At 35.6% G+C, this 16,615-nt stretch overlaps 1 protein-coding gene across 2 annotated transcripts in view; it reads right to left on the reverse strand.

Annotated features, from left to right (window-relative positions):
* The window catches only part of LOC134795382 (uncharacterized), a 115,630-nt gene that overhangs the window by 45,834 nt on the left and 53,181 nt on the right, over positions 1-16,615 (reverse strand). For both annotated transcript variants that reach the window (XR_010144806.1, XM_063767216.1), the window contains exons 2-3: positions 8,931-8,977; positions 6,369-6,889 (exon numbers count right to left, since the gene is read on the reverse strand). Coding sequence is in view for 1 of the 2 variants with exons in the window: in XM_063767216.1 (XP_063623286.1) it covers positions 6,369-6,889; positions 8,931-8,977 (568 nt within the window). In the remaining variant the exon portion in view is untranslated. The remainder of the gene's footprint in view (positions 1-6,368; positions 6,890-8,930; positions 8,978-16,615) is intronic.

The following is a 16,615-nucleotide window of genomic DNA, read 5'->3' on the forward strand; positions in this document are numbered from 1 at the left end:
TACTAGCCAATCTCTTGAAAATAAAGTTTTATTTCATTTTCACGATTGATTGCAATGAGCTCTCAAGATTTAAATTCTATCTATTAGAAAACGACACTGACAGACAGTTTAAGCAAAAAACAATACCGATTTAGAGGTGAAAATGTATTTTCTGACTTTTTCATATAAAATCACAAAATTGAATATTTTTACTTTTAATGTGACACACAATCAATTTTTCTGAGCACATATGAAAGAAATTCTGTCATTCAAATGAAATAAATCCTAAAACCCCAACTAAATACTATATTTAACCCGTTATGCCACTTTAAACTTACATAACAATAACAGTATTTGCTCCATACATTTACGAAAAGGTACCTTATGGAAATAAATCTAATAATACATCACTACAAAATATCAATCATATTACAGTTTATCTTTTATGAATAGAAAATATTAATTTACATTAAACTGCCCCAAATTTAATTAGTTCTTCGTCATAATAATCTTAAAAAAGACCAATAATTTGTATGTAATGAACATACATCGTTATCGCGGGAGCAAATATAAATTTATTAAAGAAGTGGTAAAACAGACTGCCCGTTTAGTAAAAACAGACCTTTCTGCCTACACATTATAAGCCTCCAAGAAGTTCATCATACATAGCACGAAGTTTTTGTTGCATAATGTTCATAAATCTTGCTTTACACTCTGTTAGTAAATAATGACCCGGAATCGACATATCAAATAAATATTCATGATTTATTTTGTACAACATTATTTAATTTTTGTTGATCTTAAGTGATTTTCGTAATATACGACATAAATTTTCTCTATGTTTTCTACTCTTAATCTGCGGCGTCGTGCAGTAAATATCCATTTTAATTGGCTAAATGATCTTTCGACTGCTACTGTTGTAATGGGTGCGTTTTTAAAACGACGGAAGTAATCAAATGTAGAACGATATATCGTTGAATCTAGTACTATCTCCTTCTCCGATATCAGTTCACACATTTTTTTCATAACTTCATATCCGGCATTTTTCTGCAAAACCACTTTGAACTTTTTTAAAATCTGTTTTCCATCTTTATTCAAAATTAATTTGGATATAATTATGTTTGTATGTATTTTGTACTATGGTCAAACTTTCACTAAGAGATAGATTTTGGCACTGCAGTTTATTTATAGCATCTGGTATTACTTGCAGATACTTTGCTATGAAATTTACATCTTTTCGAACTTTTGCACTGAGTAAAGATTTTTTTGCTTTGACGATGCACTGTGCGTCTGAATTACGAAATGTGTCTATAACGCTTTTTATTTCATCAAAATACTTGTTGTAGTAAGTGGTAGCCTCGATCCATGTTCCCCAGCGAATAATTGTTGGGTTTGGAGGCAAAGGAATTCCATTAAACATTTCTCTTAATGCTTTTACTCTTTTCGGAGATTTGCGAAATACTTTCTTTACATTTGAAATTAATAGGTTAACTTCTGGAAAAAGAACACGAACTTGATCGGCAACTCTGTTAAGAGCATGGGCTAAACATGTAACATGGACAATGTTCGGAAAAAGTGTTTTCAAATTTCTGCCAGCTTTCAACATATACCCCACACCATCAGTCAATAACAACAACACCTTGTCATGCTTATTGTGACCAGGGCCCCACAAATCATCCAGGGCATTTTTTACAGTATTAGTTATACTGATATTGTTCGTTTCATTTAAACATTTGCTTGACAGCACGTGTGGAGTTCCAACATCATCTTCAAGCATAGCACCTACTATAACGTTAGCGATTTGACGACCTATAGCATCTGTGGTTTCATCAACACTTACATATATATACGCGTCTTTTAATTCGTCTCTAATTATATCCATCTCTTTGTCGTATAATTCATTCACGCAAGTCTGCCTCAGCAAACATTCTGAAGGGACCTGAACAGTTTTTTCAAGTTTTCCAGATACACAATCTTCAATGAAATTTTTAAATACAGGGTTCTCTATTTGAGACCACGGTATGTTACAGCTTACTAGAAATTTTGTCAGTTCCAACCTAAAATCTTTTTTGAGAGAAGTGTGTCTTTCAGAGTTAAAATGACGTTTCACGGAAGATTTAGTTTTACAAAAACTAATATTGCACTTCGAGCAAAATAGATTTGTATCGCGAGCCTCTAGCTCAGGATAATCCTGTATAAACAACCCCACAAATTCATCACATGTTATTTTCCTTCGAGGCATTTTAAAGGCAACTTCTATTTGATTATGTTGTTACAAATAAAGATCAGTCAAGATTGACAAATGTCTAAATTGACTGATAAGGTTGCGTACCTAATAGGTAATCTTTTTAAGTACCAATCAAGTCAAGTATGGAGGTAAGATAGCATTGATATTCAATAAAATAATTATACATTTTAAGGTCGTAGGTATAAACGTTTCTCTATACGAATGTCATTTCTGTTTTTGACTGTTTTTTATAATCTTTCAGTATTGTCAAATCGTATTTGCTCCCGCGATAACGATGTATGATGATGAGGCATGATGATGATGGAACAGTTAGGATAAACTAATAATATTTTGGGGTTAAGATGGTATAAATCGTCTATTTCTTATCAATAATATATTTCGGTTGCTATTGAAGATAAGCGGCATTGAGGTTCAATGACCTCAGATATTCCATAAGGTAATGCGTCGGGTATTGGCATTTTTCAGCAAACCAATGGCTGATTTACTGCATGCGACCAAACCAAATGAAGATTATTCTAGTTAAGAAAGACTTGACGAGAGTAACTTTGGTATAATAGCAGGCTACTTGGATTTGTGATGTCGGTCTATGTACGGTTATAATTTTATTTTATTTTATTTTATTTTATTTATTTAACCAACTAATATTTGCGAGGCGCCCCAACCAGAACTGAAATTATCAAATTAGTTTTGCAGAATGCTAATACAGTTCTCTACCAAACTTCTTTTCCCGTATTGACTAGTTTTTTTGGGAATTTTCAATCTTTTTTCCATAAGGTACCTTTTCTACTAAACTCTGAGACGACATTACTAGGCTTATAACTAACTTATAACAAAAATAAAAACAGGTAAACAAACGTTACGCATTAAGGTTTCAGATCACACAATAAAAAAAAATTGAGCATTTTTTCACCTCTTTACAAAACATTTCATATCTCCGAAACTAGAAACCCTCATAAGGTACCTTTTCCCGTGGAACGTCACATATGTTTCTAAAATAAGCATATTTAAACCTGCAGGTCCATATTCTGATTTCCAATTTTACTTATTGAACTAGACTAGTTTTAATTAGGGAAAACGCGTTTGCACTAAAAACGGGTTTTTACTGTAACAAAATATATACCCACGCTATGAGTTCCTTTATTAAACTAATATCGTGTCCAACGCTCCTCCTTAAGTCCTCCTTCCCGGATTATATTCAATTAAAATATTATGCCTTCGCCATTTTATACCACGACAGCCCATGATTACTATTAAACTTAAATTTTTGTAGAAAAGTATTTGTGAGTTTTGTGACACTTGAACGAAACTGAAATGAACGGTCGCGTTCTCAAACAAAATTAACATGGTGAGGGTGAGGTTGCCTTCTGTGCTAAGCTAACTATCGGTATATATAAATTGTCCTTAACTAGCTGTTGTCTGTGTGTATTTAGAGGTACAAACCTAAGTCAACAAATGCCACTGATCAAGTGCTCACTATTGAATTTGGCATGGACCAGTATTTGATTGTAACAAAGAACTATGGCTCTCACGATCACAAAAGCTGCCCGGAAATCGCACGGAGCGCGGTATCGCGCACTGAATTAACGAAGTTGCTTTAGAAAATTAATACGAGCTCGCTCGTGCCGTATAATTTAATTTACTCGTGTTTAACAAAATCCCTGACGTGTGTGAGTCGCCTACTAATTTAGAAAGCTGTTTAGTGACAGCTAATTTCGCAACGGTTTACTTGCGCGAATATTTGCTACAGTTTTGGTCGAATTTGCGGCATATTTCAGGGCGTGACGAACGTGGGGCGTACGCTGACAGTTTGCTTTGATTAAATTTTGCTTAAGAGACTATATTCGTCATGCGTTTAAGTGAAATGAAAATATATCGCGTACATTACTCTGAAGAATCTGCAGGTTATGACCCTTAATTACCAACGTAACGACTACTTATCCGATTGTTTTATGCAGTGTGTAAATCCAATACTTACGAGCAATAATTTAAGCCAGGTAAAGATTTTATCCGTGTAATCATTATTTAAGAAGTTTTTTTTAAGTGTACACTTAAGTAATTATGACCCCGTATTTTTTTTATTTACCGAGCAGCATAGTAACATTACTGTAGTATTACTGGGCATCCTGTATATAGATTTAGGGGTTTAAGTGTGAAGAGGCAATAGAAAGTCTAAGACAGAGTTACTTTATTTAGCATTTATAATGATATCTGGGGTAGCTTTGCTCGGAAAACATAAAAACTCAAAATTACGCGTTTCCCCAGAGATAAGACCTAGCTAGATCGTTTTTATGGCCCCGAAAACCCCCATATAGCAAATTTCATCGAAATCGTTAGAGCCCTTTCCGACATCCCCGAAATATAATTATATATGTTTCTGTAAAAGCCCTGACTGTACTTATGACGGTGGTGGAGTACGTCCGCCGGAAGACTGGCTACACGCTGAGGGTGCACCAGCTACAGTCGCGTCACTATGTGCACTTCAGTTCATTTGTGGTGCGCGTGCCGCGGCCGCTGCAGGACACCATCGCAAGCGCGGACTTCTGGCCGAAGGGTGTGGTGTTTCGGCGGTTCCGGGGCAACCTGCCGAACCCTACGCCGAGTCAGACGACGCTACGGAGCCACGCCGTTACGTCGTCCCCCAAATCTAATATTTAGTTAATTTCATTTTTATGTGTATTGTTTTTCTTTGTCTCTTCTTTTACTTTGTAGTTTCACAGTGCCTTGGTTTTAAACTGTAATTCTGTGTTACTTATTTGATCAATAAATAAATAAATAAATAAATAAATAAATGACTAACGCCTACAAGGCTCACCTTACGGACTTTCACATAAAAGAAACACTAGTCTAAAAGCTCTCAGTAGGTACCTATACTTTACGGCGTGTCGATTTAATAACTCACTTCCAACAACCGGTTTCATTATACCCCTTGAACAAGTAAGAAGGGGCTAAGTAGGCTTAATACGTAGGTTTCTGAGGTTAATACGTAGACTTGCGAGTAGTTAGGTGCGCTGCAAAGACTTAGCGTTGCTAGGGTTTTTAAGCTGTCTAGAAAATTGTTTCAACTATGCTTGGTTTGTTGAGTCTAGATAGTTTCGTTTTAGGGAAACTTATTCTGAAGGGTGGATGAAAACTACCACAATTGCTAACTTAATTCAAGCTTGCTGTGTGACATAAAACATATTTTTGGATAAAACTTAAGGAATACAATACGCAGTAGAAGCGATCATAAATATCTATATTTTTTCAATGTATTATTGTTTATCTATCTGTTTTTATTTATTTATTTATATTTATGTTTCCTAATTCCGTACCTGAGAGGCATAACACTGTCAGTCCATTTTTTGTGATTTTCGGTTTTTTACAGTATACTACATAATTTTTGATGCTCCATCGATCCATAAAACTATATTTATCGATAATACTACCAATTCCAAGTTTTTCAAATGAATTTTACCGTAAGTGTATAACCCTCTGGGAAACATTTTGATGTAAGTGAAATACAGTAAAATGCTACTAGGTTCATTTTAAGGTATATCCAGAGAGTTTACGGTTCTGAGTACGCATACACTATAATGCTAGGCATATTGTAAGGCATTTTACTGTATGTCCTGACTTAAACTTAAATTTTCTATATTATGATCAGTTTAAGTTGATTACAATGGTCATTTGCATTTAAACGGACTTGTTATTATTATTAAAATGATATAGCAGTATTTTCAAGCTCGTTAAGGACCTTTAATATTACTGTAACTCCTCGAATTTGAAATAAGCTAAGAAGCAGAATACTGTGAGGATGTGGGGTAGTTTTTTTAGTTTTATTGAAAAATATATCTTATAAGTACAAAATGATAACTTGAAAGTAACACAAATAATAATGTCAAATATATTTACTGTTGATAAATTTAAAAAACTGTGACATAAACCTATTGTGTGTCATTTTACGTTGTTCGAAAACCCTTGTAACACATTTTGACTTTAAATCGCTTCTCCTGTAAAATTAATCTTTGAACTTGGCTGGTATAGATAAAATGGCACTTACAGTGTTATCCCTCTCAGGTACGGAATTATGCTATAAGTAGGTGTGTATAAAACATGCTACTTCTCTTGTAATACGTAAGCATTTATTTAAGCAAAAACTTACGTGGAAAGGATGCACCGCGTCACTCAAATGTACTTGATAATCATCATTCAAATCAATATCGTGAAACACTAAACCACTTCCTTCCAAATCCGGCTCTCTCTTTTCACAATCCAGCCAAAAAGACACTTTGTCATGTTGTATGTAGAAAGAAACATTTGTCCATTTATTTATCAAATTCATTTTTTTTCTAAAACTAATAGTCTTATTCGAGAAACTGTCACTTTTCAATATAAATTCGTTCAAGTTTCTAGGGTTCGCCTTCAGAGTCAACATAAATTTTATATGATAACCAGTTTTATCGGTTATAGAGAATAGATTCGATGTTTTGTATCTTGTCAAATTGAACACTGCGTGTAGCATCAGTGGATAAAATAGTGTTTTATTTGCCAGGGAAAGCTTTGAAATGTCAACCGACACTGGTTTATCTATTTTATAGGGAGGTTTAGTGAGATCTTCCACATCTTCGCTGCCCATTGCGTGAGCCGCAAATATGGTTTGCTGCAAAACGTTGTATTCGTCATCTGAAAAAAGAAAAAACAATTTGTGCTATCAGTCTTATTAATACTTAATAAAAAATCCCCTCATTTCATTCCTACTGTCTAAAACCCCTTCATATACCAATCAACACAATATTTTATTTTCTTTTAAGTTTTGGTTCTAAAATATAAAATGAAAATAAAGATAGTCGCGCGCCTCGGTAATAATAGGACGTAGTAAGAATTATTAAAAAAAAAAATTACAAGTTTAGGACACACTAGCGTAAATAGTTTAAACCACTCTGACTTTTTCTTTTACTTTTTTTCTAGGCACGTGAAAGCTCACTGTTTTTCTTGCCCCGCTGATTTATTTATCACGATACTTGAATCTGAACAGATAAGTAGCCGACCAGTTAACGTATAAAGTTTCACAAGAGAAAATATCACAGTATTTGGAGTGCATAAACATCTCCATTAACACGAAATGCTTATCGTTACCTATTTGTCAAAGTGGAGGCAAACGAATTGCTGAGTTTTAATAGGCCCTTTCAACTTGGATGCTTCCTTTAATTTAAATGCTTGACTTAACTGAATATTTATGTTATTTCTTTTTTAGCCTATACTGAAATCGTCGACAATGTAACATCTTGATGTTGTCAAGAAACTTGAACCCAAATTAGGGTAAGTACATTTTTATGTTCTATGATTAAGTACCTATTAATAAGGTTTGCGTCCATAAAATCAATTGAACGTAATGTTCCTTAAAAAATCTAGTATTTATGAGATGATACGCATGGTTTTTGTCATCGGACCAGCTTTATGGCTATATTGTGCTATTACTGAATTTTGTAAGTAAAAATGTATGCCAAACTTCAACTCAATCGAACATCGGTAACTGGTCCTAATTTTGCTAGCAGAATTTTAGTTATTATTTCTTGCATTTGACCCAAACAAACATTGCAATGTAAAAAAAAGCTTGTAAACTGAGCAATTACTGTCGGCAATGGAAACGACCGTAGTTAACAATGCAAATGTTCTTAGCTTACTCAATAAGAGATGAAATACTATCTTCCTTCTTTTTTATAGACTTGAGTTTTTTTTCTAAATCAAATCTAGATTTTTGATTAAAACCTGACCTAGATGTGTGATATATGAAAAAACGCCTCCAGTGCCCAGGGCTGGAATCGAACCAGTGTCTCTGCCGCGTGTGCAGAAGATGCTGGTTCGATTCCAGCCCTGGACACTGAAGGACTTGGATAGCTACTTTTTCTTAATCATAATTGTTTCTACTTAAAAGAACACAAATCAAAATATTTCAATGAATAATTTTATTTGTTTCCTAGTTATATCTGTAGCGCATTTATTTTTATTACTTCATTACTATTGTAATACAATTTTTTTTATTTATAAATAGGTTAAGTAATTTGAACGAAGCACCAAGACGCGCCCTTATTAGTGGCAGCTGTTACAGTCTTATCTGATCGCCTCCTAATGGCAACGGTCACGGTACATTTTTATTGCAAATTAAGGAAAAAGAAATGCTGTTTATATAAGTAAATAACCTTAAACAACTTCTTAAATGTAGACTTTCAGGTTGTAATGTTATCATGCCTTCATACAACTAAAAGTCTGTGCGGAAAGAGAAGAGTCGTAGAATGTATTGTCCCATACCTTTTACAACTCTTCTATTTCCGCACAGACTACACTACACGACTACTTAAACTAAATAAATAAATAAATAAATATTATAGGAACATTCTTACCCAAATTGACTAAGTCCCACGGTAAGCTCAAGAAGGCTTGTGGGTACTCAGACAACGATATATATAAGATACCTACAAATACTTAAATGCATAGAAAACATCCATGACTCAGGAACAAATATCTGTGCTCATCACAGAAATAAATGCCCTTACCGGGATTCGAACCCGAGACCATCGGCTTCGCAGGCAGGGTCACTACCCGCTAGGCCAGACCGGTCGTCAAATGTAATATAGTAAATTGTGGCTGTCGCTAAATCGCATCGCTTAGTTACCTTTGTTGTCAATGATATAGCATAAATATGGTAGAAATCAACCCAACTTACATGTTATGGAAGCTGTGGCAATTAGTAGAGAACAAACACTTATCAATCTGAAACAAAAGAAAAACAGATTATTATTTAAATTCCGAACGAAACAAAAGACGAACAATATTATTATTATACCTCTATAGATTTTTTTAGCACTGGTTTCAAAGTAGTCTAAAGAGCAATTCTGGCTACTACTACACCTATGTAAGTATGTAAGTACCGTTTATCAGGATCAGCTGCCTGAAATCCAAGAATTGGTACCTATATGATGAAAGCCACTTGTTATGAGGAAAGCCATAGCCATCTTTCCTTACAACGTAAGGTCGGTTTCTTTGTTATACAGAAAAAAACTAGATATAAGTATTAAATACGTTTATTTGCCTACTTTACAACTCGTTCATGTAAATATTCCCATTTGAGAAACTTGGAACCTCTAAGCCTTTTAGCTAGGATTGGAACCCACTACCCTGGTTTGAAAGCCTTCCAAAATTGCCCGCTAAACAGCTACTTCTGTTATGGGTATAAGCTTCTAAAAATTTTTTTCTTACTTTCAGTAAACTTAATTTACATTAATGTCATTACTTTTGTAAACAGACATAAAAAAATACATAAAACTATCGCCTTCCAGTTCCTGCGGCAAACGAAGCAAATCAATATCCAGTATTGAATAGTCCATGTTCCTTCGCTCATATCTCCTTTCATCCAAGACTAATGTTTTTCCGATATCCTTTATATTTTAAAAGTGCATTGAGATTTCTGTATAGCGGATGCGTTGTTTTATGAAGTTATTATTCACCGGGCAGGCAGGTTGTTTATGCTATCTAGAGAATAGCTTGGAAATTTTACAGGTAGGTAAGTAGTTTTTACACAAGCAATTGAGTCAATCAATTATAAAACTTTTCTCATTTATTTTTGAGCACAGGACACAAACCGTTAAGAAACACCGGCCAAGTGCGAGTCGAACTCATTGTACGCAAAAAAACGGTAAAAAAACACGTTTGTTGTATGGGAGCCCCCCTTAAATAGGTAGGTATCTATTTAGATTATTTTGTTTTTAGTATTTGTTATTATAGTGGCAACATAAATTCATCATCTGTGAAAATTTCAACCGTCTAGCTATCACGGTTCATGTGTTACAGCTTGGTGACAGACAGACGGACAGACGGACAGCGGAGTCTTAGTAATAGGGTCCCTTTTTTACCCTTTGGGTACGGAACCCTGAAAAGGAGGAGGTTCACAATTCGTCAGGCTCTTCGTGTTTGTTTTGGTTTATTTTAGGTGTATTTTCCCCGATTACTCAAAGCCAGAGACGGTTGAAACGGAAGGTTACAATTGGTGCCATTGTTACGTCGAGACCAGAGGTCTCTTTGTCGCATTTGTAAATTCGTAAGTAAGTATGACAGGGAGGCAATATGTCGAACGTGGTTCGCGGTAGGCCCTCTGGAGGCCTATTTTCTGTTTGCATTAGTAGCTCATGCTGGCTGATGCTCGCGGAATGCATCTCGCTCACACTTATTGGTGTGTGTGTGATACCTATACCACACGACTCAAGGTCGTAATAAAATTTGATGAAAACCTGATGATGGTAATCGGGAGGAACCGAGAGAACTCTTCAAATATTATGGATATGCCATGCAATAGCGATTTGTGTATTTTTATATTAACTAGCATTTGCTGTTGGGAATACCAATTGGTGAAGTGGAACTGTATGAACATAATAATGATGGCATGTTAGACTGTATCGTAAAGTCGGTTCTTTTTTTTATTAAATAAAAGAATATTTTACTAGCTCAACGACTAGTATAGAAGACTTTTTAGAATGATTGACCCTAGTTTCAGAGACGACAGGGCCTATAACAAAACTTACTTGTTCAGTAACAGACGGTAGAAATAAAATGTCATCATCATCATCATTATTCTTGAGTGCCTAGCTCTTGTCGGTGGAGTAATCGCCATTCCGTTCTTCTCTCTGCTACTGTTTTGAGCACCTGCTACGTCACTACGTTAATTTTCTCTTTGGCCTGGTCAATATATGCACGTCTCGGTCCAAAATAAAATGTAAGCATGATGAAACGCTGGTTGCATCCTACGCCAAAAAGTCGTACATTATTTTAATTTTATTATTCAGATGGGGTTTTAGCTTATCGCGGTAGCTTTAATATATATGCAAACCGGTAAGCAGAATCTCAGACATATAAGTTGTAGGCTACGCAGTATAACATACTTGCTCGCTAAGACAGAGCGTAAAAGCGTACTTTTTTTAAATAATCCAAAGCTACTATAAACCATAAACACCTCAACACAGTTTTATTGTTTGAAGTTTAAAGATTAATATAAAGACTTAATTCTTAAAATCATCGTGTATTGCAACACTCTGATTGGGGAATGGACTGACAACGGTTATCTTTCACACAAATCACCGGAGATACCGCGGAAAATGCACGGCACATCGGCAAAAACACGTCTTACGTCGTCAGACAGCGATCATTATCTTAAGCTCTCCGAACAGGTGTTGTGTGACACTTTAATGGCATATAATGCACTCATTTTAACTTTACAAGCTGCCGACTAAAAAGCAATTGGTTATGTAGATTAATTTCACCACGCACATTTATTTTGCACTTAATAACTGCGTTTTAAACTGTGATTGGCGTGTGTTTAATGATCATGTTGGAATATCAATGGTCTCACGCAAAAAGGCTGTAACATATTTGTGTCATTTGGTAGGAAACTGAACTTAGAGCGATTGGCGCTTACATCGTGTAGCTCTATATATTGTATTGGAGAATACTTTATAATGGCTTAAGCTCCAGCTGGCATAACGTTTCTTTTTATATGAAATCACACATTTTACATTTATGTAGTAACTGATGTATTTGTGCGAAGGGGAGGTTGTTAGTCATGCTCGTGAAACTGGTTTTCGATCATCGTTAGCCCTTATTAGTTGAATTATGCATTTTGTCGGCAAATGTAAATCGTTTTGTATACGAGATCATATTTAATAGGTAATGAAATATTGGTTTGTATAATTATTTATTAAATTGTCTATAGGTACCACTCATATTGTATCAAATTAAACCAAACAAAATAGTATATTGGTATACCATGACTGTGGCTAACTAGCTTGTGGCCTGCCTGTTGTTAAGTAGCCACCGCAGCCTATGGACGCTTGCAACACTAGTGGAGATACACGCGCGTTGCCGACCCTTCAAGCTTAGTTACAAGGATTTCACCTTGGGAGCATTGGAAACCGTACTCACCAACTGGAACACAACACTAACATACCTACAGAGTAAATAATAGTGCTATTATATGGCTATGGTCTTCTGTAAGGTATTCCCCAGTTGGGGTGCTCCAGATTCGAGCGAGATGACATATTTCGCTGTGCCCTACCTAACTCTTATTAATTTTAAATTAATAATGGATTCAAATTATATTAAAGTATTGGGGCGCCATCAACAGCTCTAAGACCATCCAAATATTGTGATTTTGCCGTAACATCATGAAGTTATCAACGATGGCAAAATTTTATCATTCGCCGCCAACACTGCAACTTCTCGCAAAAAATTCATACTCGTATAAGCTAAGTGGCATTTTCCTTCTAGTGGTTGGAATACCGCCAACTTTTAAAACAAAGGTGTACCTACATAGTAAACAAACAACATTGTGTTATGTATTTGGAGACTGTGTTCATATGAATACACACTCAACTCAATATATGCCAAACAAATGAACGCAACCAATTATCCCTCTCTCCCATTTGAAAACTTACCAAAACGGAACTGCGGTAACAATGATTTTTACGTTTTCCAAGTGGCGGAAGCTGCCAGATCATTCGTAACTGGGTCAGTTTTATTCGACCTAGAATAGTTGCCGCTGTCAGCGTTTCGGAGCACTCGGCTGTTGTTCTTACCCCTTTCTAAAAAAAGTCTCAGCAAAACCAGTACAAGGGAGATCTCTGATTATGCACATTTTTTCGATGTTGTGGGTGACAATTTATCCTATTTTTACGAGGATAAAATATTTATATGGGTCTGACTGCACGAAAATAATACAATAATAATTTGGACCACGAAATATTACGATTAAGAGTAACTATGTATTAACATTTTTTTTTTTTCATATAGGTAAGGAATCGCGTGACAACATACATAATTTACAATCACAGGTGCATGAAAGCATATTATGAATTCCAATTAAAACAAACGAGGCATAATAAAATTGATTAAAAATGGAAAATGGTAGTCATATATCAACCGTATGTCAGTAAATTTTAAATAAAATGATTTAAATTATAATAAAAACTAATTATTACAATAAATATTCTGTAACCAAATGATATTATGTTTGTTGAGTTGTTTTATAAATTAGCGGTCCCAATACAATATTTCCTTATTATATTAGAACGCACATAAAATAAACTAGATGATGTTTTTAATACGTAGTGACAGGTATAGTTCTGTTGATAATCTGAGTAATGAGCTCTGTACGGCTACCACCAGTTTTGACATTGACATAACGCTCACGTTTACGTAACTTACTTTGTATGCATCTCGCTCGTACTCGCATATGCGAGCAATAGTGGAAGCGAGATGTACAGAAAGTAAATTACGTAGACGTGAGCGTTATGTCAATGTTAAAACTGATGGTAGAGGCTCTGGTAGTCACAAAAATAACTGAAGTGTCGTGTCACCCGGCGACTTTGTGGGCGCGGATGAATGAAAATCAGAAACACCAAGTTTTCCTTTTTTAAGAATTTTCTTTTCGTGCTTCGATCAACTTTTTTATACATGTACTTTTATGTTACAATGCGGTGTTAGTTTGCCATGAGTAAATGATTTATATTCTATTCTATTCTCATAAAACTTAGTCCTAGGTAATAGAGAGCATGATTTAACCCATTTTACCCGCACTCTGATTCTACCCGAAAGGAAAAAGCGGCGATGTAGTCGTTGCAGCTCATAATGTAAAACAACAGGGTTTAAACTATATAAGGCCGAAACGACCTTAATATCGTGATGATTTGTGATGTAATTGCCAATCACTATGCCAATTTAATTGCCGATGTGATTTAAGGCCGAAATGCACACATAAATATTTATGTTTTTTTTAACAAAACGAGAAACAAGCGCACGAAGTCAATGGCAGGTTGCAGGACCTATCAAAACCAATCCAAAAGTACTGTCAACGTTTCCATTAAGGTACCTTGTTTATTCATATTATTATTATTCATACAAGGATTAATGTATTAATAGTTGCAGCCAGAAACTGTGTAGGTATTCTTGGAAACTCTGACATTCTTAATGATCGTCTGGAAACCGACACGAGAAAGCTATTGCTACCTACTGTTATTGGCTGTATATGGCTGCATGTGAAGGAGTGAGAGGATTTAGTTTCCATTTTGAGTGGTACTGAATATAACTCGTCACTGGTTTCCTACAACTTTTGGCAATCGAAGCGCTAACTTTTTCACACAGTCAACGTCAAAAAGTTTTGCCGATGGAATATATACTTATTCACCAGTTGTTCAACGTTATCTAACTGCTAATTAAATAAACGGGATTTTCGTAGCTGATCGGAAAGCTTTGAGAAGGCGAATCTCAGCGGAGTGACGCTGTATTTGTCTCTAATGTTGTTCCGTAGTTGGCTGGGAAGCCTCTGTCTGCCTGTCCGTCTGTCCATTCGAGGCTTTGCTCTAATGATCGTTAGTGCTAAAAAGTGCAATTTGGCACGAATAAATCAATATATAAATCAATCATAAGAACAAAGTGATAAAATAAAATGAATAAAAACAAAAATGTACAATGATGTCAGTTATCATTCGCGCGTGCGTCTCGCTCGCGCTAATACAGGTACTATCTGACACGATCTTATTTGTAGCGCAATTTTGCGGTCTTTGTTGTGCAGATTGTACAGCCAAGTCCGAGTGAAATTAACGCGCAAATGATAACTAGCAGGTCAAGTGTACGTTTGAATTAGCCAAGTCACATTCACGTAAGGTAAGGTGGGGTGAGACTATCACCGGGGTAAGACTATCATTTATATGAAATCCACATATTGTTTGTCTTGCCCCGAGCAAAATAAAGTATGTTACCCCCACCCTTACCTTATGTAATATTACCCGGTTTGTATCACAAAGTATTACAAAGTTGAAAAGTAAAATTATAAAATTGATTTACACACAATGCATGTTCTTGACCTGATAGCGTCTGTCGTTTTATAAATAAGTAAACTACTTTTAAAAGAGGAAACAGGTTAAATTGGTATAAATGTAATATGTACTATCAGAAAGGCCACACTGCTAATTACCTAATATGTAGGTAACACTTTTTAGCGGCAAATACCAATTCATTCTGGTAAATAGGTACCTTAACAGGCTAGCTTGTGTGTTGCATAAACATCATAAAGTAGCTTCTTTGTGTGCATTTTACAGCGTGTGACCATATTTGACCCACCCGACATACGATTATATGACTGTTTAGCATGTAAATGATAAACATAACGGCCCGCAGTGTAACTTACTTTCGATTTCGATACAGAAGCGTCACGAATGCCATACGATGCGTACGATATTACCTTATCTTTGACACCGTACATTGCGTAGGTACAGTATCACTTTCTGTAGAAATGCCACTATCTTTTTATACCCGGCTGTGGGCTTTACCCAGAGGAAACGCGCGTATAATAATATCTCTAAAACTTACCAAATTTAAAACTTCAAGTAGGTGCTAACTAATTATTTCCATCAGGACAAATAAGGATATTAAATGAAAAGTTAGTTTTGTGACACATAATTTATTTCTATTTTAAACAGTGGGAAAATTGTTCTACAAGTAAATCATCAAGTAAGCTAGCATAAGCACGACCTTATACTAATTAGTGTCAGACGGTAGAGCTGGGTCGTGCCAAAAATGGTTTTATAATGATTTACAAGCAGACTTATCTAAGTTTGTTAGTACCTAAACTATCATTTGCCACCACATACGATGTATACTAACTTTTCTAATTAAATTCGAATGAATGCTTCTAGGACGGAAGGAAAACGTACACCAACCTCATAACAATCTTACCGCCAGTTCAATACCTTCGTGCCATCCTCCGCTGTGCCGAAGCCAATTGCAGCAGCAGGCGTCTGACCCAACACCTAAGGCCTCAGAAGGACTAAGGCCTCAGTTTGAAGATGACATCTCCTCCACCCAAGCAGAAGAACGAAATTCTCATGGCGAACTGTTCACCAGACACTCTTAATACTTGGTGATTATGGACAGGCTTCCATAATCCAAAATAACTCCCAGTCAGCAGCTGAAAATTCCTAGAGTGGACTCGTCTCTCAGCTCTGACTATCCCTCCCAACCACATTGTTTCACCAGTAGATGTTTGTGGCAAAATAACTACTGTATGTGCTTCCTAGCTCATGGGCGGGCGCAGCGGCTACTGCATATCCAAAACTCGGATCGATGCTACCAGAGCATGATGAATTTCGCTTCACTTTTCTGTCTTAAAGATGCCCATCCAGGGCGAAGACCAACCAGGAAAAATCTCAGGCCTAACTGTCCCTGGGATGAACCACTCAAAATAACAGTACGTAAGTATGTTTTATATGTAAGTTCAATATAAAAAAACAAAACATATTTAAGTATCTAAACATATTTCAACCTTTTTTGTATTTATAAACTAGTGGCTCTGTGAGCTGTAGACCT

Source organism: Cydia splendana, chromosome 12, assembly GCF_910591565.1.
Source record: "Cydia splendana chromosome 12, ilCydSple1.2, whole genome shotgun sequence".
Classification (NCBI taxonomy): Eukaryota; Metazoa; Arthropoda; class Insecta; order Lepidoptera; family Tortricidae; genus Cydia; species Cydia splendana.